Consider the following 25,248-nt stretch of genomic DNA (forward strand, 5'->3'; position numbering starts at 1 on the left):
TGGCCATAGGATAGGTCAGTTCCCTGAGAACCGAACTTCACCCCCTCCCACGGTGCCTTGTAGGCAGCGTGGAACGGCCCCGTGCTTGGAAGAAGAGTGTGGAGCAGCAAAAACGGGGCGTTCCTGAGGGCATGCTGGGGCAGGGAACTCGGAAATGCTAGTATGACGCATCCAACGTGTCATCCAGCTGCCGCTTCCCACATTCTGACTTCCCATGGCTAGACAGCCGAAATCGGCTGTCTAGCTGCAAATGCAGGGTGGCTGAAGCGTGGCGGGGACAATCCCCTCCGCACTTCTCCTGCCCTAGATTGGATAGGCGGTCGCCTCTGAGTTCGGAGGCAGCTACCTATCCTGGTAGGATTGCTCCCTAAAAGTAAAATATTTATATACCACTCTTCATCACCAAATTACAAAGCGGTGTACAAAATTCATTAAGGGCACAATCCTATGCATGTTTAGACAGAAAAAAGTCCTACACCTCTCAGAATCCCCAGCCAGCATGGGGGGGAAAATACAAAATCACAATAAAAACAGAAAATCTATTCAGCTAAGGTATTAAAATTAGCAAATGCCTGGTTAAACAGATACATTTTTAACAGTTGCCAAAATACCATCACGGTTGTCACCTGTCGCACTGAAGTAGGGAGAGAATTCCCCCCCAAAATAAAATTAAGATTCAGGTTAAAGACTTTGAGCATTTCTACATGAGGCTTTTATCGCACACTCGTGATTGGTCACTCACGGAAGTTTGTGGGTCCTTTAGAGGGCAATCCTATGTCCCTTAGACAGTGTCTAGGGGAGATAGGATTTTTCGGTTTCCCGGCTCCAAGCTCGTAGACAGTGCCACAAGCTCTGAGCTGGAAAACCGTGCTGCTTGCCCCCTCCCCCTCATAGCCTGCACAGACAGAACCACGGCAGCTGCTCTTCCATGCTCATAACACGAAGCATGGACAGGGAGAAAAGGGGATGTTCTCAACGGCGGGGATTGCAGGAAACCACAGAAGCTGTTTTAGACATCTTCCTATGAAGTCTTCTCACCCCCTCCCCGAAGCCACACTTAGATGCCCGAAATTGGACGTCTAAGGCAAACTGCAGGGCAGCCAGAGCATGGAGGGAATCCTCTCCTCTGTGTTTCAGCTGCTCTGCATTGGATAGGCTGTCACCTCCGATGTCAGAGGAGGCCGAAGGTGACCAACTATCTTAATAGGATTGAGCCCTTACATGACACCGTCAACCTCTAGGACATCTCCCACACTTTCTGACCTTTTCCCCGCTTTTTAAAAGATTGGATAAAGAACTTTTATCTGATATATCGGCTGTGTGTAATTGCGCAGTTCCACTATAACCGCTGCACCATCTAGTGGCTGTAAAATGAAAAATACAGAGCTTGCTGAGAAAGGAATTTCCCAATTCAAAGCACTGTCCGCCCATGTAAAGGAGCTGATCTTAATCCCACGATGAATCTAGAAGCAAAAGCCCCGGTAAAGATGTGGGTGAAGCCTCGTGTGGTGAAGCTTTCTTCAAGGACAGATGCAACCCACTATGCTTCAAGCATCTGATAAAGTGGGCTCTAGTCCACAAAAGCCTATGCCACCATACGTCTTTTAGGTTGCAATCTTATAGCCATTTATCTGGGAGTAAACCCCACTGAACTCAATGGGAGCTACTTCTAAGCAGACATGGTTTTTAGGGTAGCATGAGACTCTTGTTTTTGCTGCAACAACCTAACATAGCTACTCCTCTGGAAATTCTTCAGGTCCATGAAAACATGGACAAAGATAGAATTTTAAAACAGGTGCAAACTTTGAACATTTCTTGCACCAGTTGTTCCTCATGAAGTCCCAGAATAAAATTATATATAATCCCACACACAAGCCAACCCCGCCCCTGAAATTAATTACTCATGTCAGTCATCATAAAATATCCTATTCCTAATCAGGGAATTTAACAGTTTTGAAATTATTTATATTAACTTTTCTGTTTCAAATTCATGTTTGCACAAATCTCCAAGAACAGAGTGGCCATCATCTAGTGACAAAGTCCAAATGCAAAATTATCAATCAATAAACTAATTGTACAACCTGAAACCTGTGCCCAGGGCCAGCTACATGTCTAATGTCAATTGCACAGCGTATTATTGATTTGCACCTCTCAAATGTGACTTAAATGTAACTTAAAGTTAATCATTTGTACAGCCCAAAACAAATCAGTTGCACAACCCTAGTGGATTAACTGCACAGCCCATAGTAAATTAGTAGCACAGCTAGTAGTAGGTTACTTGAACAGTTCATAATATTAGTTTCTCATTTTGCCCACCCCAATCAGTTGCAGAAGCTAAAACTCAGTGCTGGTAAACCACTACATTTTAGGGGTGGAGGTTCTGTTTACTAAATACTCAGATAATTCAGGTCTTAATGATCAGTCTCTCTCTCTAGCTGTTATTAAGGCAAATAAGCGCTGCCTCTACCTTAGTGCACGTGTGCTGAAGCCCTCCTCTGAAAGACCCTGCGATGAGAACTGAGGCCGGTGGTGACTGGAGAGAGGGCCTTCTCCATGGCAGCATCGCGTTTATGGAATTCTCTCCCCAGGGAGGCCCGCCTGGTGCCTAGTTTACTATCTTTGGGGCACCAAGAGAACACAGTTTTATTTTTCCAGGGTTTTTATCATTAATTTAATTAACAGGATCCACTGGATCAGACGCCTTCTGCAGATGGAAAAAGCCCTTGTGTCTGCAGGAGGCAGGTTCTGGATCCAATCCATTGTTTTCATTTTTTCATTCCTTTCTATTATCTTGTTTCGAGAAAATATTTAATAATAATTTTAAAAGAATCCCTATGGTCACTGGTCAGTTGACTTGGGGAAATTCTTTACTGACCCCAAATACAATAATCAGATTTGAAACAATATTTCTCTCAAATACATTCTCCTCCTGTAGCTTACTAAAAGCTTGGCAAATAATTTCTAGACATGATGCCAAATGAAATAGCTGCAGAAAATATGGCTTGTGTTTTTATTTGATCAAGATGTTTTCAGGTTATGCCTTTTGATGGACAAGAGCATCTTCTGAATAGCAACAAAGAACTGCAGATTCAGGAAGTTCATTAGTGCAATTTCACTTTTCTGACCAGCTGATACTAAGGACTTCTCTACACCAGGGTTTTATCCAGCACTTTTACTGGGGCTTTGGCTTCCGGATTCTTTGTGGGATTAAGATCGAATCCTTTACACATGCTTACACATATTTTTTTCAGGGATTTCCTTTCTCTGCAAGTTCTATGTTTGTTTATACAGCCACTAAATGGTGCTGTCATATAGCAGAATTGTGGAAGTACACGTAGCCATTGTAGCACTTCATTGTGCTTCTAGAAAAAATGCCAGATTTTCCCCAATCTTAAAAAAATGGGATAAAGCTTATAAAGCACAAGAAGGGCCTTGGAGGTTTGAAGACATCATGTAAAGCACCAGCAAACTTCTGTGAGTGACCAGTCATGAGTGCACGCTAAAAGGCTGTGTAGAGATGCCCTAACTCATTGGTAACTGGACTTGTGCAAACACTTGAGCTGAGGACCAAACTAAACAAGATGTATTGCTAATTGCATCATTAAAAATAAAAGTAAATAGGAGGTGTAGAGGGTTCAATCTGGATCAGGGGGCTTTAACCCTTTGTCTCCTGTTGTGATCTCAATCCAGACTGGATCATTGGATTAGATCTAGGCTTAGTCATACTTGGAGTAGACCTTCTGAAATCAATGGTCTACTCTAAGTATGCCTAAGGAAGGAAGGAAAGCTTTAACTGACATGAATGGGAACTTTCCTTCCAATGCAAATAGCAGACGCAGGGCCCCCAATCCAGATCAGGACCACAGTGGGGGCAAAGGTTTAAATCTCCCTGCTACTCCCCTGCTAGGGTGAATAGTGTTACATCACATCAACTCTGGTGTCATGTCTGGTTTGGCCCCTTAAACACACTAAATCATTGTGGCCCTGTTCAGACGGGAAAGGAGGAAGGGTGGTTAGGGTAACTACGGAACGGGGAGGCTTAGACTAACCATGACTGCGAATTGCACAGCATGGTTGACTTACCCATCCCTGCTCCATGGTTACTGCATTGTCCTTCCGCCGCCACTGCCGCCAGTTATCCCAGCAGGTGTCACGCTGAGAAATAGCGCATGCTGGCCACTCTGTTTGTCGCTATGCGACAGCAACCATACAGTCCGGCCACACTGCCTGGGTGCCACTGGAAGTGCTGGACCCTCTAGGCTGCTATGTCTATGGTCGCTGCGTTTCTGACTGGAGCAGCTGTTTTTAACAGTGGAGATCCCACCACACGACATGGGAAGCCACCCCGGGCCCCCTTAACCCCACTGCAAGGGGTGGTTAGCTGGGGTGGTGACCTAGCCATTGTGGTCAGGATTTTGAGCCCACGCAAGACATGCTTAGTGTGATGTCTGAACAGGCCCTGTGAGTGTCACTGAAGGGACTGATCATGTTTTCAATAGTAGATAAAAGGTGTGTGATGGCCTTCTCGTATTTCTCAACTGATGTGCTGTCAAGATATGACTGCATACTTTTGGAATCATAACTTTCATTCCTCTTACTGTCTTGCCATGGAGGCCCCCTCTTGTTATGGAATTATCCAGCGATGCCTTGTAGAAGGGTTGTTCCAGTCAAGCCATATTTTGGTTGTGAATCTTCCTCATGGATTTGTTCAATAGCTTGTTAACTTATATTTGAAGAGATTCTATGCCTGCTTTGACTTAGAACTGCCTAGTGTGTTCAGAAACTGAGTTCTTTGTAGTATTCTGGGCTGGATACTGGCAGGTTTAATCATTTCTATCAATAGTATGGGAGATAGCTGCCATAGTTTACCCCATCATAAGAGATTTGCTGTGGCATCATGAAATGGATATCTGGAAGATGCAACTCACAATCAGACATATGTATTGCTCTGACAAAAAACAGAAGGATTTAAATCATTTTAACAGAAGACCACTAAAAAGCAAGAGCAATCTTTGTATTCTATGATCACTTTCTTGATTACAGATCAGGGAAGGAATCACACAAAAAAGATCAATTTGGTTATATTTTTAATGCTTTCAAGGTAGTAGTCTGATATGTCAGTTTGTAATGGTTTGTTCATTTGTCCTTTGAATTTCAGAGATGCCACCTCACACTGCAGTTATAATGGCAGCCATTAAGAACACCATCCACTAATCTCAGGCAATAATTTCTGATTAATTCAAAGTATCCCAAAGTCCAGCATCTTCACATCTTTTTCCAGGTACCTTTAATGTTTTAAATTATTAGCGATGTATTGATTATTCTTACTGGGCTTTAACTCCATCAGCAGGAGCCTCCCTCAGTGAAATTCCACTCAAAATGTTCTTGCAGGCTGAATGTGGAGAGGAGGCTATCTTTAACAACTCCCCCTCCCCTTGCAGTCCCCACCATCACCCTCCAGAGCAGATTTCGGGGGCATAGAGGACTACAGGGAGAGTGGGAAATCGATGCTCTCCTCCTCCTCCTCCTCCTCCATTCCAACAGTGGGATTCCTCTCCTGGATCAGAAGCCTCCTTATGGTGGATCTAATCTGTTGCTGTTGTTATTGTTGTTTTGATATGTTATTAGCCACTCCAAATTAAAAAAGAAAATAAAATCAGGATAAAACATTTTAAAATAAAATGATGTGAGGTATGGAATTTATCAAGTTCTACCCCCAGACATAATGTATAGTGATTATATTTTCAATGGGTTGTTGTATTTTGAAATATATTGCTTTGTAAAACACTAAGGGGCCATCTTCATGGTCTATTTAGTGCAGAGTGGGAGCACTTTGAGGTTGGTCATGTCACATGATGTTATCTCCAATCTGCAGCCATCTAGAAGCTTCTGTCCTGAAAAGACGCATTTTTGGAAACTCTTTTACTCCAGTTTTTTAAGTTAAAGCGGCTCTCAAGTGGTCCCCCTGCTGTGTACCCTACCACCCCACCCCACCCGCATTAAATCCTGGGCGTGCCTCTGTGACGTGGTGGTGACCTGGCCGTGACATGGTCAAGGGGTGGGGCCGCCCTCCCCCCCATTCCCTTTTTTCCTCATTAGTAAGGGCTTTTGGAGGCTTCCTTTCCTATTTCCTACTGTAGCCTCTTTGCCCATTCACAACAAGCAGCCTGCCTTTCTGGAGTAATCTGCGTGCGGAGGGGGGGAGCAAGCAAGCAAGAGGCAGCGGGGATGGTGGGGTTGGGGAGCGAAGTAGCAGCTCCACTCCCTGCTGTTTCTCATTCATAAATCGGGCAGGGAGGAGGAAGCTGCCATCCCCCCTCCTCCTACAGCAAGTCCCATTGAAATAAATCGCTATTCTGACAGGGAACAATAGCGGTGGCGCTTTTATGCATAAGCAAAGTTCATTGAGGTACATCGCCATTCTGACCAGGAGGAACAGCACTGTGGCGCTTTTATGCATGAGCAAGGCAGGCTAGTTAGCCTCATTGCAGTAAATCGCCATTCTGACTGGGAGGTAGAGCAGTTTGATGAACAGACGAGGCAGGCTATTTACAGAAATGGTATTACTCGCTCTCTGATTCATAAGAGCCAGGGGAGCTGGGGGTGGGAAACAAGCCTCTCTCATTTGCTGAGCGGCACTTCCTGGGTTGATGACGTTCAGCTCTCCTCCCAGACTCTGCCCATCCAACCCTGACGTTTCAAGCCCCGTGTGACTGGAAAAGTGTTTTTTGGTGCTGTATTCTCCACTTTTCTTGCTTCGTATATCCTTGACAGACCAATGCCAGTTTCATGAAAATCCAGATAATACCCCGACGTGCTTCTAAGACTGTTCAGGTTCAAACTTATCTTCTGTATTGAACAGTGTGGGTTTTTTTTTAAAGAATACTATGAGTAGACCTCTGTGTTGGTGATTTCTCAGTTACTAGAAGATAACTAGTAACAGCAAATTTTGATATACTTTGAAGACCGGTATGAAAATGTGCTCATTCAGCAGCTGAACAAGGCCCTACAATGAGATAGAGAGTACTCCCTGAGGTGGCTGATTCTGGGTGTCATGAAAGGGCAACAAATGGTTAATTCTTTAATTTATTTTTATTGTATTTTTACTCCTAGGGAGAGGCGCTTTTGAGATTTTCTGCCTCGAGTGCCAAAAATAACTTGAGTACCTTGAGAACTATGTACCTTGAGGCTGGCGGTACCGTATGCTGTTCTACGTCAGGCAATAAAATGTCTTAGGCTGCCCTGTTGGCATAAACCACCACTGATAACTCTTTATGCTCAGTTCACTGTTGTTATCTTCAACAAAGTATTTATCATTTGACAGCCCTGGGCCACCCTTGACGAGACAGGGAGATTAATGTTTGTTTATTCATGTGTCTCTCACACTCAGATATAAAGTGAGGGATGAGGATCTACTTTTTACAAAGGGGCATGCAGGGATAACAGGCAGGCATGGCCTTGGTGTACAAAATGAAGCAGGACAAAGGCTAATAGAGTTTTGCCAAGAGAACACGCTGATCATAGCAAACACTCTTTTCCGACAGCACAAGAGGCAACTCTACACATGGACATCACCAGATGGTCAATATCGAAATCAGATTGATTATGTACTTTGCAGCCAAAGATGGAGAAGCTCTATACAGTCAGTAAAAACAAGACCTGGAGCTGACTGTGGCTCAGATTATGAGCTGCTTGTTGCAAAATTTCGGCTTAAATTGAAGCACGTAGGGAAAACCATTAAACCATTCAGGTATGACCTCAATCATATCCCTTATGAATATACAGTGGAGGTGAGGAATAGATTTAAGGGATTAGACCTGATAGACAGAGTGCCTGAGGAACTATGGACAGAGGTCCGTAACATTGTTCAGGAGGCAGCAACTCAATCCATCCCAAAGAAAAAGAAATGCAAGAAAGCCAAGTGGCTGTCTGATGAGGCTTTACAAGTAGCTGAGGAAAGAAGGGAAGCGAAAAGCAAGGGAGAAAGGGGAAGATATACCCAACTGAATGCAGAGTTCCAGAGAATTGCAAGGAGAGACAAGAAGGCCTTCTTAAATGAACAATGCAAAGAAATCAAGGAAAACAACAGAATGGGAAAGACTAGAGATCTCTTCAAGAAAATCGGAGATATCGAGGGAACGTTTTGTGCAAAGATGGGCATGATAAAGGACAAAGAAGGCAGGGACCTAACAGAAGCAGATGAGATTAAGAAGAGGTGGAAAGAATACACAGAAGAACTATACAGGAAAGATCTTAATGTCCCTGATAGCCATGACAGTGTGATCACTGAACTTGAGCTGGACATCTTCAAGAGTGAAATCAAGTGGGCTTTAGGAAGCCTTACTAACAACAAAGCTAGCAGAGATGACCGTATTCCAGCTGAGCTATTTACAATCCTAAAAGATGATGCTGTTAAAGTGCTGCACTCAATATGCCAACAAATTTGGAACCCTCCACAGTGGCCACAAGACTGGAAAAGGTCAGTTGACATTCCAATTCCAAAGAAGGGCAACGCCAAAGAGTGTTCAAACTACAGCACAATTGCGCGCATTTCACATGCCAGCAAGGTGATGCTCAAAATCCTACAAGCTAAGCTTCAGCAGTATGCGAACCGAGAACTACCGGAAGTACAAGCTGGGTTTCGAAGAAGCAGAGGAACTAGAGATCAAATCGCCAACATTCGCTGGATCATGGAGAAAGCAAGAGAACTCCACAAAAACGTCTATTTCTGCTTCATTGACTACGCTAAAGCCTTTGATTGTGTGGATCACAACAAACTCTGGCAAATTCTTAAAGACATGGGAGTACCAGACCACCTTACCTGTCTCCTGAGAAACCTGTACCAGGGTCAAGAAGCAACAGTAAGAACCGGACATGGAACAACCGATTGGTTCAAAATTGGGAAAGGAGTACGACAAGGCTGCATATTGTCACCCTACTTATTTAACTTATATGCAGAGTACATCATGAGAAACGCCAGGTTGGATGAATCACAGGTTAATTAAGATTGCCGGGATAATTATCAACAACCTCCGAGATGCAGACGATACCACCCTAATGGCAGAAAGCGAAGAGGATCTAAAGAGCCTCTTGTTGAGGGTGAAAGAGGAGAGTGCAAAAGCTGGTTTGAAACTCAACATTAAAAAAACGAAGATCATGTCATCTGGCCCCATCACTTCCTGGCATACAGAAGGGGAAGAAATGGAAGCAGTGACAGATTTTATTTTCTTGGGCTCCAAGATCACCGCAGACAGTGACTGTAGCCATGAAATTAAAAGACGCTTGCTCCTTGGGAGGAAAGCTATGGCACACCTAGACAGCATAGTAAGAAGCAGAGATATCACCTTGCCGACAAAGGTCCGTCTAATCAAAGCTATGGTTTTCCCAGTAGTAATGTATGGCTGTGAGAGCTGGACTATAAGGAAGGCTGAGCGCAGGAGAATTGATGCCTTCGAACTGTGGTGCTGGAGAAGACTCTTACGAGTCCCCTGGACTGCAAGGAGGTCAAATCAGTCAATCCTAAAGGAAATCAACCCTGAGTACTCATTGGAAGGACAGATACCGAAGCTGAAGCTGAAATATTTTGGCCACCTAATGTGTAGAGAAAACTCTCTGGAAAAGACCCTGATGCTGGGAAAGACTGAAGGCAAAAGGAGAAAGGGACGGCAGAGGATGAGATGGCTAGATAGCATCACCGATGCAATTAATATGGACTTGAGCATGCTCCGGGAGAGAGCGCAGGACAGGAAGGCCTGGCGCGCTATGGTCCATGGGGTCACGAAGAGTTGGACACGACTGAACGACTGAACAACGACAACAATGGAATAGATGGGCCTCCAAACTGGGCTATAGAAACAATTTTATCCATGAGTGAAATCTGAGAAACCAATTTTTTTTTCACACATTATACACATTTTGCACTGTGTGTTCTACACTTCTTGCATGATGTTTCCGTTAATTATCTGATTACATTGTGGATCTCTTCTAGTCACTTTGCACCCAGCTGAACCCAAATTAGATAAACAGTGTGAAGGATTGATCCCCAAACGTCTAATCTATCAGAATGGAAAATCATTATGTACCTTTAACATTTAAACCAAATTTTGCAAGGAACTTTTAGCCTGAATCCATAGATAGAAAATAATTTCCAATGGAATAAAGCAACACAATAACAAATCTCACCTTATGGCTTGTTATTGCTCTTCTACCCATTACATTATTGTTTTCTTTTAAAAAAAAACACACACACAACCCCCTGCACTTCTTCAAAGGAAGCCAATGCAGCATGGATAATTTCTCTTTGTTTTAACCTTCCCGTAGGGTAGGCTAGCCTGAGAGATTGTAGCTGGCCCATGGTCACCCAACGAGGTTCAAGGCTGAAGAGATTTTTAACCCACGCTACACACCCTGACTACCCATGCAATGGTTTCTCCCCACTCATTTTAGTCAGGTTCCTTGGTTGGTGGAAAACCTGTCTGGCTCACCCAGGATGAAGACAATTTGAATTAACAGTTGGATTTTATATTTCTAAAAATGAAGGATGTACAATTGTCTGCAACTTTCTTCTTCCCAGTAGTCCTAAGGAGCACTGAAACCTGAATCCAACAGATCACCTGGTAGAACTCAATTGGAATGGCTGCAACCCCTCCTCCTTCTCCTCCTCTTAAAACTGACCATGCAGACATCCTGACAACAATGTCAAGCCAGCCTTTCTTTCTCATCCCAACCCCTGCCAACCTGCTTTTTGTAACATCTTGCCTGATCTGAAGATCTTGAAAGCTTGCACACTTTTTGTGATCTTTGAATCAGCCTAATAATGGTATTGTACTCTATGGATTTTGGAATGTTCTTTTCTTATGTTTAGGAAGGATCAGAACATTAATTCTCATGGTTATCAAACACTGAAAAAAATGAATGGAATTTTTATATTGAGGAATAAACAGAGTGAGAATGAAAAGGATCCAGCACCAAAGTTTCCCAGGATACAAGAAAATTTCCCCCACAAGTAAAGACAAAAAAGAGCAGACTCATTTCCACTTACCTGCTACATTTAGCTTCCCTCCAAGGAACCAGGATACATCGCCCTGCTGTAGGTTACAGTTACTAACAGAATGAAAAGGCTTGATCCACAGAAGCCGACTTCTTGCTAGTGTTCCCCAGAATGCATCTGTTTGCTCCACAGAGACTTGGTACAACCCTTGGTGGTCCCTTGGTGGTCCAAAAAAAGTGGTGGCTTCTGGCATGTATGCAGTCAGCCCACCGCTGCTCCATGCTCTGGTTTTGTATAAAAACTTGCCTCTGGGAGCAATTTTTGGGAAGCAAGTTCTAACAAGCAGCCAGGCCATGATTCTGGGGTATCTCTAACCCAAGGCAATCTTCTTCTTTAAGTGTGAATCCCTTTTTGGGGAAAAATACTGTGTCTTTCTCCTGGCACTGTGAGATGTGAGCTCATTAGATCTAAACTGTAAATCCACATTCAGACCGAGAGCACAAGTGTGTCCCACTCTCTTCCTGAAAAAAACATACACGTATACTACTCCTCTTCCAGAGAAGCATAAGCAAAGGAAATTCAATCCCTTTTAAGGGAGGAGGAGGGGCCGGGATTTAGTAATATCCAACTCAAATAACCTTCATGCTGATCTGAATCTGCTCCTGTGCTGTAGTCAAATTTGAACAGTAGTTGTATGCATAGCCACGTTCTACCCAGACTGGACTGTCCTGGCTCACACTCTTTCTATGCATTCCTCTTCTATTCTAGGTGGAGGCTCAGTGACTACTTCTGTCCTCTGCAACAGGCCTGTGCTCATAGGAGCACAAGACAAAGTTAATCTGTTCATAGAGTACGGCATGTATTGTGGCATGGGATGTGTAGATTGCAATGTGCCAGTTCATGATAAAGAGAAGAGGAGGCATTTTTTTCAGTACATTTATTACACTCACATATTTGCTTTTCCATTGCGGTAGAAGGACATAGTATGCAGTTCCTCTGATGCAACATTTTTCACACTGTGTTCTTCTAGGAAATCCTGGGGTACCTTTGAAGGTTATCAGGGTTTTCTCAATGACAAGACCAATAGTTTTCTTGAAAGACAGTTTGCATACTACCACCACCAAAAATCTCCTGAAGTGTGTTGGGTGTTCTTTCTGGAATACATAATCTCTGGGGCAAGCAGAGCAACAATGAGGCTCAACAGGCTTGGCCAGTACCCCACACAAATTGCACATGTGACCTAGAACACTCCTTACCATTCCTTGCATTGTACAGGAGTTCCATGGCAGGAGTGCAGGGATTCCTTGCTAGCAAGCCCATGTGGAAAGGGTTCCCCGGAAACAGAATGTCTGAAAATCACCACTCTTAGCTGTAAAAATAGGATTTTTGCTATAGGTCTCTCCCTCTCATTTTTTGTGCTCCCATACCCTGATCCCCCCCGCCAATCACCTCTGTACCCTGCCCTGGAGCCTGCTCTGCTAGGAGCAGGTTTGGCCATCAAGATGGAGACTGGAGAGTTGGCACCCAACTGTGTTCAGCTGTTTGTTGTTGCAATATTTATTATAGGTAGTTTAGAAGGATTCAGAAATACATATATTTTCTTAGGAAATGTTTAGTTTTGCCAAACACAGCTTTCTGTCCATTTAAATTTTGTTTTATTGTATTGTAATTATCATTATCATTATTATAATACAGAAGTAATACCCAAAGGGCAACTAAAATAATCAAGGAGCTGGAGCATCTCCCCTATGAGAGAAGCTTACAACAGCTGGGATTTTTTAGCTTGGAAAAAAAGGAGGGTAAGGGGAGACATGATAGAGGTCTACAGAATTATGCATGGTGTAGAGAATGTGGATAGGGAGAATTTTTCTCCCTCTCTCAAAACACTAGAACCCGGGGTCATCCCATGAAGCTGATTGGTGGGAGATTCAGGACAGATAAAAGGAAGTACTTCTTCACACAGCGCATAGTTAGACTATGGAATTCACTACCACAGGATGTAGTGATGGCCACCAATTTGGATGGCTTAAAAAGGGGGTTGGACAAATTCCTGGAGGAAAAGGCTATCAATGGCTTTTAGTTTTGATGGCTATGTGCTACCTCCAGTACTGGGGCAGTGAGTCTATGTATACCAGCTGCTAGGGAACATGGGTGGGAGGGGTTGGCTGCTGTGTGTACTAAATGGACCCTTGGCCTGATCCAAAATGGCTCTTCTTGTGTTCTTAAATGATAAGCTGATCTGTTAAAGTAAAAATTTGTTCGGTACACCCCGGCCTGCCAACACATACTTTTCATAAGAATTAAAAGACAGCTTTTACATTTCTAGTTCATTTTAAAAACTGCTGTTTTTCCTATGCTGCGAGCTGCAAAATCAGATCCGGTTATACCACATTTCCCACAGCCCCTCCCCACACCTCAAGAAACCTACTACCATTATGAGCTTATCCACAGGTTGAGGACCTACCCAAGAAATCTCTTATGTTTTAAATCTCTTAGCTCTACACTTTCATTTTACGATTCTCTCCTGCTCTCAATTTCTGCTGTTGGTATTGTTTCAAAGTTTTCTAAATAGCTTTTAGAGGTCTTTATTTTAATTTTAACATTTAAAAATTGTTACAAATTTTAACTGTAAGTCACCTTGGGGGTTCTATTTGGGTGAAACCTGACTCAGATTTATAAATAAAAAGAGATAATGCCAAACTTAATAATTGAGTATATTTAGTACTTGAGCATAAGACGTCCCCCTGTAGACAGATCCCAACCCTGGTGTCTTCCGGCCTTGGGCAACTTCTTGATTGCCGTTTGTTTTGCAAGTGCCAAGCCTGCTCAACCAGCCTATCACACATGCTCTGTAAAGAGCCACTCCTACTTTTAGCAGGACAAGGACAAATGAATAAACCATACAATATTCTGGGAAATGTAAAAAGAGGGCCTGTGCCTTTAGTAGCTGTACAAGAAGCTGAAGTTTGGCAAACAAGTATTCTCTTATGGGCTACAGAGACAGAATAAATTCCTTCTGTTAAAACGTTTCTCTGCAATGTCAGATATTAAGGATCAGGCGTTAGCAAGCTAAGATATAATTCTGTGCCTAAACTGCAAGTGTTATGAACTTCTGTCAGAAACCTGTAAAGTTTGCACAGCGTAAACAATGTAAAATTTACACAGCTATTGTAGTAGGCAGTAATGATGTGAAGGAACAAAGAATGACCATTACCAAATGTGACACTGTGGTGGTGGCTCTTTGCAACTCTAGAACTACAGTTATTCTTGATTATGTCAGGATCCCTGTTGTCTCTGCCTACAAAATAATGGAATGAACTACCTTGCTGGATCAGACCAAAAATTCATCAAATTCTGCTTTTTTATCCAACAGCATCCAGCCAGATGCCTCTATATGCTCACAAGCTGGGCAGGAGTTTTCCCCTGTTATTTGTCCCCAGCAGCTGATATCTAGAGGTATATTCCCTCTGAAGATGGAGGTTCTGTTTGCTTTGTACACACTGGAGAAACATTGCCACTTCTTCATAATAAACAATCACTGTAGTTTCAGGGGATGGGAGAATGGTGGGAAAAAGAAATTCGAGGAGAATCCACAGTGTGCGTGAGCCATCTGTGGGAACCACCAGCAACTGATATGACCTTAAACATTCTTGCTTGGAGCATCAGTAATCTCTGATGGTGTACAATCACAGCGTGTGTGTGCGTGCATGCGCATGTGCCTATGTGTATTTCTCTTTCTAGTTGCAGGATTTGTGCAGAATATTTATGTGTTTGGTCCAAAAGAATGACGCCAGGGATACTTTTACAAGTAATATTAGGAATTCCTGTGGTTTTCCCAGGGCAACTGCACAGCCATCACTATACTGCCAAGAAATGTGTCCATTGTCATGGAACTGCTGTTTTCCATAGTGACATTGCGTTAAAAAAAGTAAATTTCATTCCAGCAAGTAAGACTATCATGCCATGCTGTGAGGATGGCACTTACACTGACATTACAGACAACTAGCCACCACACCATATATATAACCTTAGGTTTTTCCTCTTTATGAGGTGTAACTGTGCTCATATACGTGCCCTTCTGTTCTGTGCATGTCTGTGGCATAATGAAGAAAAATCTCTACTTTGCCAGCCCCAGAACCTTTCTACTGTATGGCAAAGTGAATGGGGTATCACTTATTACAGTCGGTATCAATAAATTGCTAAAAGATGAAAACACATTTGAGTTAATGTAGCTCTTTCCTTCAGATTCCAGTATAAATTTTAGAAGATGCCAAAGCAGAGATGTAACAGTTTATTGCACTTGTGGTTAAATGATTAACAGAGGCACTACTTGCTGGCTTCATACTTAATTCCTAAACTGGTGTTTCTTAAATTACGGATAGGGGACTTCCAAAGCCATGGAGACAAAGGTATCATTGGGGAGCATGTAGTCTTTGTAAAGTTATTGAAATATCATGTTTTATTTTAAATAGGTTCCACCCTTCAAGCTAGCCTAAAAACAATTTAAAATAAAAATAAAATAGAAGAAATTTTTTAAGAAACAGTGACCCTCAGCTGCAGAAAGAATAATCTTTGACCTTGTATTGTGGCTGTGCTGTAAATGCACAAAAGTAATTTAAAAGAGCATAAAATGGTTTTTTAAAGACAATTTTACAATTTATGTGGGAAGGGTGTTATCTTTGAAGGGTGTTGGAGTTAAAAGTAACAAATACTGGTCTGCTAGTGACCCCATCTGGCTAGAATAAAGCAGGCAGTCCCAGCCTTTCACACAGAAGGGACACATACAAACCCTTTTGTGTTTTCCTGCAAGAGAAGTGTAGTCCTCTGCTGGACACATGCAGTGAAGCAGATTTTTTATTCAAAGGAGAAATTGCTGGAGTGTGAAAGAGAATTGAGAAGAAACAGAGAACCAGGGACTGCAAAAGAGCTGTCTTTTGAAAGAGCAGTTGTAGAAAAGAACATAGCAGTGGCCCAGCTCCGACTCCCCTTTGTGCAGCCCACAACCTGCAACAACTCCACAGTTGTTCATGACACATGAACCTGCAGTAGTCACAGGCCCAACAGATCCTGAGGGCCCTATTTATTTATTTATTTATTTAATTTCTTAATTGCCCATCTGGGTGGTCACCCGGCCACTCTGGGCAATGTACAATGGTACAATTTAAAACAGTAAAATTATACATTAAGACATTATTTAAAAATACCCTAGCCCACCCCAAATGCCTGCCTGAATAACCAAGTTTTCAGTGCGTGGCGGAAGCTCATTAAAGAGGGGGCATGGCGGAGTTCCCTAGGGAGGGAGTTCCACAGAGTGGGGGCCACCACAGAGAAGGCCCTCTCCCTCGTCCTCACCAGCCTAGCTATCCTGGCTGATGGGACAGAGAGAAGGCCATCTGAGGCTGATCTTGTTAAGCGGCCTGTCTGGTGTTGCTGGAGGCGCTCCTTGAGATAGGCTGGGCCGGAACCGCATAGAGTTTTAAAGGTCAAAACCAACACCTTGAATTTGGCCTGGAAAACAACTGGTAACCAGTGCAACTCCTTTAGCACCGGAGTGATGTGATCTCGCCAGTGGCTGCCTTTAATCAGGAAAGCCACTGCGTTCTGCACCAGCTGCACCTTCCGAACTGTCTTCAAGGGTAATCCCACATAGAGTGCATTACAGTAGTCTAGACGAGAGGAGACCAGGGCATGTACTACCGATGGGAGCAGATGGTCGGGAAGGTAGGGGCGCAGCCACCGTATCAGATGGAGTTGGTACAACACTGTCCGGCTCACGGCTGACACCTGAGCCTCCATGGACAGCTGAGAGTCTAAAATGACCCCCAGGCTGTGGACCTGGTCTTTCAAGGGTAGCCATACCCCATTCAGCTCTAATTTAGAGCCTTTACAGTAACTATTAGGCTGGACTCAATACACTCTGATTATTTGTTTTACCTGTATACTGTGTGTATAAATTGTTCACCGTGACTCCCCACCCTCCTTTTCGTTAAAATACCCTGTTCTTTGTGCATTCCACGTGAAGAAGAGAAATTGGACAGAAGGGTTAGTGAGCTGCCTGAGCAAATATCATTTACCCACTGCTTCTCCCACACCCTATTAGGAAAAATGGAAACTGGCAGGCTGGAGGCAGTGGGTGCGTGTTTGGAGGGGCGTTATGACTATCCTTCTTATCCATCCCTCTCATCTAAGGATCCTGGTCCCATAGTTTCCCTCCACAACATGGAGCAGTGGTAGAATGTGCAGTTATATTTGCTTTCTTTTCTTTTCTTTCTTTATTTGATAAGATATCCCTCTTGCTGGTGGTTTGGCTTATAAGATTCCAATTAATATTGGACCATCTACAATGCTGCAGAGATGCATATGTAAATTGTTTGTAGTTTTACTACCCTGCCTCATCCCATTTGTCATAGTCTGAAGAGCAAATATTGGCCTAGGGCTGAGGACAATGTAGCTCAGTTAAATTGTCATATGGACCAGCCCCTGACTTCATGCTAGACCAGGGATGGGCAGAAGGCAGATCTCTGGATGATCAGTAGTAGATCAGCAAGGATTTCTAACTCCTAATTATTTAACAGTAGCAGCAACAAAATGACTATAGCCCCCAACCCGCATTATAACACTGAAATGAAGTGAGCTTGGGTTAACTAGAAGTAGATTTTTGTGTGGAAGGACTGTGAGCTCCATTCAGTTCTGACACTCAGAACAAATTCCTGGGTTCAAAATACTGTAATTCAAATTGTATGATATTTACACAAGCCTCCACTTGGAGGATCTCTAACTTCTAGCAAAAAAGAAAGTAGATCCCCTAGGCCTGAAGTCTGTTCACCCTTGTACTTTTGTATTGGCCATACTGCCTGGGGCTGATGGAAGTTGAAGTTCAAAACATCTGGAGGGCACCAGGTTGGGGAAGTCTGTGCTAGACAAATTCCTGAAAGGAATTCTTGATAAGTGACTAATCACTTCCACCTGACATTTCCCTGTCTGTTGCTCAGCTAAAAGTCTTTTGTTTGATTTAAAATGCAACCGTCACTTTTTAAATTAATTCTAAACTTTGTGGGGTCATGATGTCACAAGCCCCTAAATCCTAGTTTTCCCATGTGAAGGAAAAACCATACTTCCAACTTTGTTCTTCTTCATCTGCTTAGGCCCTAATAGGTCCATAAAATATAGCATATAACAAAATAAAAATATATTGTTGGATTTATGTAGAAAAGGGCAACTAAAATGATCAAGGGGCTGGAACTCCCCTGTGAGGAAAGGTTACATCGTCTGGGATTGTTTAGCTTAGAAAAAAGGCAAGTAAGGGGAGACATGACAGAGGTATACAAAATTATGCATGGTGTGGAGAAAGTGGATAGAGAGACATTTTTCTCCCTCTCTCATAATACTAGAACCCAGGGTCATCCCATGAAGCTGATTGGTGGGAGTTTCAGGACAGATAAAAGGAAGAACTTCTTCACACAGCACATAGCTAAACTATGGAATTCACTTTCACAAGATGTAGTGATGGCCACCAATTTGGGTGGGTTTAAAAGGGGATTACACAAATTCATGGAGGAGAAAGCTATCAATGGCTACTAGTCCTGATGGCTATATGCTACCTCCAGTATCAGAGGCAGTATGCCTATGTACACCAGTTGCTGGGGAACATGGGCAGGAGGGTGTTGTTGCACTCATGTCCTAATTGTGGGCAGCTGGTTGGCCACTGTGTGAACAGAATGCTGGACCCTTGGTCTAATCCAGCATGGCTCTTATGTTCTTATGGTTTATTTGCCTCAGAATCATGGGATGTTTTAGCATTGGGATGATTATAAAGAACTCCAATATTTATACAACATAAAGATACTAGTAAAAGCTTAAAGCAAAGACAAAACCCCATCTGTTGCTCTCTATGGTCTGAGTATTTGTCCCAATACAGTCCCAGGCAAAAGGTACTTCAGTGAATGCAAAGGGCATTTAAAATAATTGTGTTCTAACAATGCATTGTCTTTCTTAACTCTATATCACCAGTGACCCCACTCATCATTATTATACAAAGAACAGAACTCATTGTTGATCCACAGCCACTTCTGGTTGAACAGTTTCCTACAGAGCCAACAATATTGTTTATGCCTAGTACACAACTGACCCTAACAAAAAAAGAAGGGCTAATCACAAATGTATGCATGAAGTAAATGCAAAATGTAACTATAGGGTAGTTTCCAACTGTGCCCCAGTGCTAATGACATTGCACTAGTGTAAACCAACAGTTGTGCAACATAACTACTGCTTGCTAAGGCGATGGAAAAAAGCGACAATTTGCTGGCAAGTTGCTGCTTTCCCCCATTGCCCTAGCAAATGCTAGTTATTTTGCACAATCGTTGGTTTACACTAGTGTAATGCCATTAGTGCTAACACTGGGGCACAACTGGATACTACCCACAGAGTCTAATTTATGGAATATGTAACCTGCATTAGACATACGCACTTGTAAATTCTTAACATGAGATCCGTGAATGGTTTGGAAGCACCAAATGCTTCACAGGGCATCAAAGCACAATAAAGTAGGGATCAGCAATGAGTGAACCCAAATCTACCCCCCACCAGAAGCAAGAAAGATGTGTGGGGAGAGAGCGGCAACAGGACTTAGTGGCAATCCATTTTGGACAGTGCCTAGCAGACCACCATCCACCCCTCCTCAAATAGACCCTCCTGTAAATATAGTTGATGATCAGGCTAATAATAGAGGAAAAATATGCCAATTTTCAACATGAAGCCAGGGTCTTGAACTTTTAACCCTTCTTTTGTATCTTTATGTTTGGTGTTATTTTTAGCACTGAAGTGATGATGGTTGGTAAATCTGTTCCACACTTCTTTCTCAAAGTTTGACAACTTTTCTCTCTCTCTCTCTCTCTCTCTCTCAATACTAAAACCGGGGGTCATCCCACGAAGCTGATCCGTGGGAGATTCGGGACAGATAAAAGGAAGTACTTCTTCATACAGCACATACTTAAACTATGGAATTCTCTACTACAGAATGTAGTGATGGCCACCAATTTGGATGGCTTTAAAAGGGGGTTAGACCAATTCCTGGAGGAAAAGGCTATCAATGGCTACTAGTCTTGATGGTTTTGCGCTACCTCCAGTACCAGAGGCAGTGAGCCTGTGTACACCAGTTGCTGGGGAACATGGGCAGGAGGGTGCTGTTGTGCTTCTGTCCTGCGTGTGGGTTCCTGGTCGACAGCTGGCTGGCTGCTGTGTGACCAGAATGCTGGACTAGATGGACCTTGGTCTGATCCAGCAGGGCTCTTCTTATGCTCTTAACACTGGGTGATTTATTTTGTGTATCTATATACGTATTTGGGATATAAGAACTTTTTTTGTTGCCAGAGTAAAATCCCTTTACCCAAATCTTCTAACCAAATAACTCATGATGCTATAAGAACCCAGAATTCAGATCATACAGTGAACAGCTACTTGAAATGAAGGATATTAGACTGAGAATATGGTAGACATTTATAACTTCCCCAAGGTTCTTCCACTAGGTATCTCCATTGTTTTTATATTTTCCTGCTTGTCTCAGTAATTTTTATTCCCATGTTTGCATGCAGCCCCATCTCAGAACATCTGCAGTCTAAACTGTGTATTAATTGTACAAATATACTAACAGAACTTGGTCATCCATTTTTCATCGAGAACCCTGAGGTGCGCTACAGCATTGGTTTTGCCCATCTTTAGTTTAGTTTTATTCTGATTTATATCTTTACAGAAAATGGCACAAAAATCACAGGTTTCAAATGACTGGTTGTTACAACTTTGTATCTTAAACACCTCAAATACCAACTTTTCTCACCATATATACATTATTTACACACTGTGGGCTATAATCTAACACGCCAAAGAACTGGGGGACATAGAAAGGGATTATGTGGGCAGGGAAGATCAATCATAAACAAATAAAACAGCAACTTCAGGTAAAAAGAGCTCTTGTTGGAAAGAAGGACAGGAAAGGGAACATTGGACTTGCTGTCCAGGGGCCTTCACAGAAGAATAGGAGATCCATGTTTCTATGGAACAGAGGTGATTTCTTATGATAGTGTGCATGGCTTCATGTCAATGCCTGTGAGTTAACTGCTTATCAAAGTCACTGGGCGTGTAAGCACTTCCTTTTACCCTTGGACACCAAGCAGTCCATAAGTGCTTTATTTCATGTAACTTATATTGAAGAAATTATTCACCTAATAGTTTAACTGCACATGACTAAGATAGGTGAAATGCACACAAGCAGTCTGCTTTATATAGGCTCTTTCAATCCATCCACCATCTGCTAACTGATGATGTGCATGTGTGATAATTGATGATCAAATACCACTGACAGAACTTCCATATCACCTTAAATACAATGCATTACAATGAAGTCAGCTCACATGTTCATCTGAAAGTCAAATGCTGACCTATGCATAGCCCTAAGACTCTTGGGGTGCTTCCAAATGGAGGGTTCCTAGCACTACCAATCAAAAAGCATTATGCAACTATTCAGTCTTTTCTTACTTAACAGATTTTTCCCAGGAAGAAAAAAGATGGAAAAAGCAGCGGGAAAGCACAGTAGGGCTACCAATGGAAGATAATGTAATCTGATCCCCTTGTCAAATTCCATGAATGAGGCAGTGTGATTGCACAACAAAAGCCTCATCTGGAAACACCCTTAGGCTTTTAAAACACAAGTGAAAACTGTAAGCTCCCTCCCCAGAAATGTTACTGTCAGAGGATGGCTGTTATTTTCCACTTCTTGACTTCCATTTGAGAACCATGAACCAACTATCCAGACTCTAGAGCTCCAATTTAGGCTTAATCTCAGCCAAGGGTCACAAGGGCAAAGCTCTGAAACTGGTTCTGAATACCAGGTATAACCCCTGGAATATAAGTAACAGAGTGTATGCAGAGTGCCTTTTCCTCATCATCAACTAAACCTGCAATATCCTATACACCCACGATTGGGAGGAAGGGGCTAGGCTTCCAGATCAGACAATATGACACCCAAGAAACCTTGGCACCTCTCTTCAGTGATTATGAGTTTCCTTCCCATTTCAGAACAAGCCAGATTCCCCTTAGGAAAGAAATTGATGAAATATTTAAACTACCTTTAGAATCAACTCAGTGTTATAGGTAATTATTTCCATAGGTTTTCTACTGAAATTATCTAGGCTGAAGGGAAAAACGGCATAGCTACCTGAGGACAGTCAGGATTTTGGAATGCTGCAGTCTGGGTGCCATAAACAAGCCAAACAGGGCCATATATTCTGCAAAGAAAATTCACATTGCACTGGAAGGATGCCTGGGCCTCTTCCACCAACAACAATTTAGAAATTGCTGTGAGGGAGAGACTTGCTATGAGGTAGGGTTGTCACCTGGCCAGCTTTAAATTTGACCTGACATTTGGAGGAGGGAGTAGCTTCCTTTTTTTTTTTAAACTTGCCCTCGATGCTAGGCAACGGGCAGTTTAAAACATGTATATATTTACATAAATTAACATATAAATATGAAGAACGGGTAATTCTTCTCCTGGAAAGCTAGGAACCTGACTGAGACAAGGAGAAAGAGGCTTACTCTGACCATGGAATACAGTGACATGATAGAAAGATGCCTTTTAAAGATGAGGGTGAGAATGGGGCAACAAAGACTGAATGAAGGGAAAAGAGAGGAAAGACCCAACACTGGTTTAGTGGCTGGTGTTGAGGAAAAAATCCTAGCTAGCTTAATTTTCCTCTTGGACTAAGATGGTGATGGTATTCCCCGCCCCCCTCCACTACCACTGAGGGAGATAGCAGAGCAAGTGCTCCTGAGGGCAGGGATTGCAGGGGCATAGGCTCCTGAGGGGGATCAGTCCCTAGACACACCCAACAGAACGTAGCCTTAGCCTGTGGCTTCCTGAAATGTACAGAGACCAACTGGGGCCTTCCTCCATGTGTGATGGGGCTGCAGGAGGGACCCCATTAGTTTGGGAGGAGAAGGCTGTAGCTCCTAGAGGAGTCAGTCTTTGAGGGGATGGCAGATTTCCCTTCATTCTAAACCAGCTTCTCTTCCTCTTGTGATAAATCTGATTTTTCCATTTGCCGTTCATCCTCTGCTGTGGCTGCCTCTTCCTCTTTCTCTGGCTTCCTGACTGGGGTAGGAGAATCTTCAGGGATGGTCCCCAGGACTTTGGTGCTATGCTCCTGAGCTTTGGCCCTGAGGGCAGCAATGCTGTTCTCTCTCAGTTCCTCCTGGGAAATGGTGGTTTTGGAATCTGGGCCCCTTTCTTCCTTGTCACTCTTGTCAAGCTTGGGCAGGGCCTGGCGTTCCACCTCCGGCTTCCTTCCCACCTCAGCCGCTGCCTCCAGAGATTTTTTGTGCATCCCTAAAAAGAATTGTTGGTATTCGGGTTTAGAAAAGCGCCTGGGCATGGGAAAGCCATCTTGAACTGAAAACAGCAAAGATAAAGAGAGGCCAGAATTAAGGAAAAGCAGAAAGCCTTGCTTCACACAGCAGTCACACAGAGAGCCCGTTGCGCTGGGCCCTGCATGAGGGTGACCTCAGGCCAGTTCTCTAACAGAGACAGCCAAACCTAGGCAAGATACTTGGGCTAATGCCGCACTGAACTAACTTTACACCTGCATTTATTTCTTCTTGCATTGTAACCTTGATGCCAATTCTGTACATTTTAGACAGGATAAGGCCCGGGATAATCTGTGGGGAATGAATTGTCCACATGTAGGGACAACAGTGTTGGGAAGGGAACCTGTGGGAAGGTACAGTTTTGAGAAATGCATAGAAGGCTGTTATTTCAGAAGACACAATCCAGGACATCTAAGAGACAGGAACTGTGTACTGCAGAAGCCTAGTGGGTGGGAGAAAAGGAATCCAGAGCTATGGGGCCACCTAGCTCTAGCAGACTATGCAGTTCTGAGCTAACAGAGATGAAATGGTGGAGGGGATGTGCTTCTTACAACAATTCTGTATGTGAACAAGGCCGTGGTGAGGGAAATCTAGTTATGTTATCACCTACAGGGCCGGGAAGAAGCTTCTGCTTTCTTCTTATACATCCTAGCCCCTTTGCATCTCTTTCTTTCAACTCTTGAGTTTCACGTAATAGACAGGCGTATGCAGCACATTTGTTAGAAGCCAGAAATTAACTTTGTAGAATTAGTCTGGAAAAGCAGAAGAGAAGAGCCAAACAGGAGTGCAAGAGGAAATCTGTTAATCCTATGGTGAGGGCTACTAGCTTTAAAATTATCAGACAAATTCAGGGACGATAAGTCAACCAAACAATACGTCCCTGCTTACCAGGGGGCCCTCACTGTGCCTGGAGCAAGAGGATTTTTCCATCTCCTATTCTGCATGGCAAGCAACATTCTAAGTGGGCTTGCTGCCTGGACACAATGCAGACCAAGCCCTAGGAGCCAATCAGCTGTGCCACATGGCTCCTGCGGGTGGGGCCTTGGTAGAGATCGGAGGGGAAATATTTTCCCTTTGGTCTGCTTGGGGTGTCAGCCTAGGGATTCAGAATTCGGAGAGGACTATTGCCTTCCAGGCATGTTTGTTAGCTTCCCAAAGGCACCCGGTTTGTTGGAAAGTATGCTAGACTAGAAAGACCCTTGGTTTAATCCAGCAGAACTCTTCTTAACTGCATATATCTATTCAGCCCCTTTCCCACATGTATTATGACACAATTGGCAATAGGCACTACACTTCCACTTTCCATGTCTGATGAAGAAGATTCGTGCTTATGAAAGCTCCTACAACAATTGTTATTTTTTTTAAGGAACCACAGCTATTTTTGCCATCTACACCCTCAGCTAGCAGCCAGCATGAATATCTGGCAGGAGCATGGAGACTCTTGACATGGTATCAGTTATTTATGTGGCAAGCTGCTGTTCTAAACATCACAGATTGAATGTGGAGAACTGTTTTTGGCAGCAGGACTGTGGGAATGTAACATAAGCACCATGCCTAAGAATTTATTTATTTATTAAATGCCTATACTGCCCAATAGCTGAAGCTCTCTAGGCAGTTCACAAAAGAAAACATTAAGGAGTTGTGTTCCATAAAAATTTAATGGAGCTTCCCCCCTGAAATAATGCATTATTGGCAGTCATGACTTCGTCTGAGCCTGCTGATCAACCCCTAGATTTAATGACGAAACTATACGCAAACTTCATGCCTGTAGCAACAACTCCTATGTACCTATACACTTCCCTGGCCCAATTGCTTTATTTCCTGCCAGGGAAACTGGCTAAACA

At 43.2% G+C, this 25,248-nt stretch overlaps 2 protein-coding genes across 3 annotated transcripts in view; both read right to left on the reverse strand.

Moving 5' to 3' along the window:
• Window positions 1-11,751, reverse strand: part of LOC146357213 (acetyl-coenzyme A synthetase 2-like, mitochondrial) — a 43,671-nt gene extending 31,920 nt beyond the window's left edge. The window contains exon 1 of one of the 2 annotated variants that reach the window (XR_014788946.1): window positions 11,042-11,532. Coding sequence is in view for 1 of the 2 variants with exons in the window: in XM_084842468.1 (XP_084698594.1) it covers window positions 11,042-11,345 (304 nt within the window). In the remaining variant the exon portion in view is untranslated. Of the gene's footprint in view, window positions 1-11,041 lie in introns of both variants that reach the window. The other variant, XM_084842468.1, reaches the window with a different exon arrangement.
• An 8,949-nt stretch (window positions 11,752-20,700) lies between these two features.
• VSX2 (visual system homeobox 2) overlaps window positions 20,701-25,248 on the reverse strand; it is a 38,171-nt gene continuing 33,623 nt past the window's right edge. Inside the window, exon 5 of the mRNA XM_084827097.1 lies at window positions 20,701-23,429. Within this exon, the coding sequence (XP_084683223.1) occupies window positions 23,035-23,429 (395 nt within the window). The 3' untranslated portion in view covers window positions 20,701-23,034. The remainder of the gene's footprint in view (window positions 23,430-25,248) is intronic.

Source organism: Heloderma suspectum, chromosome 1 (assembly GCF_057233095.1).
Source record: "Heloderma suspectum isolate Gila_16-S chromosome 1, 16-S_ref, whole genome shotgun sequence".
In the NCBI taxonomy this organism is placed as follows: Eukaryota; Metazoa; Chordata; class Lepidosauria; order Squamata; family Helodermatidae; genus Heloderma; species Heloderma suspectum.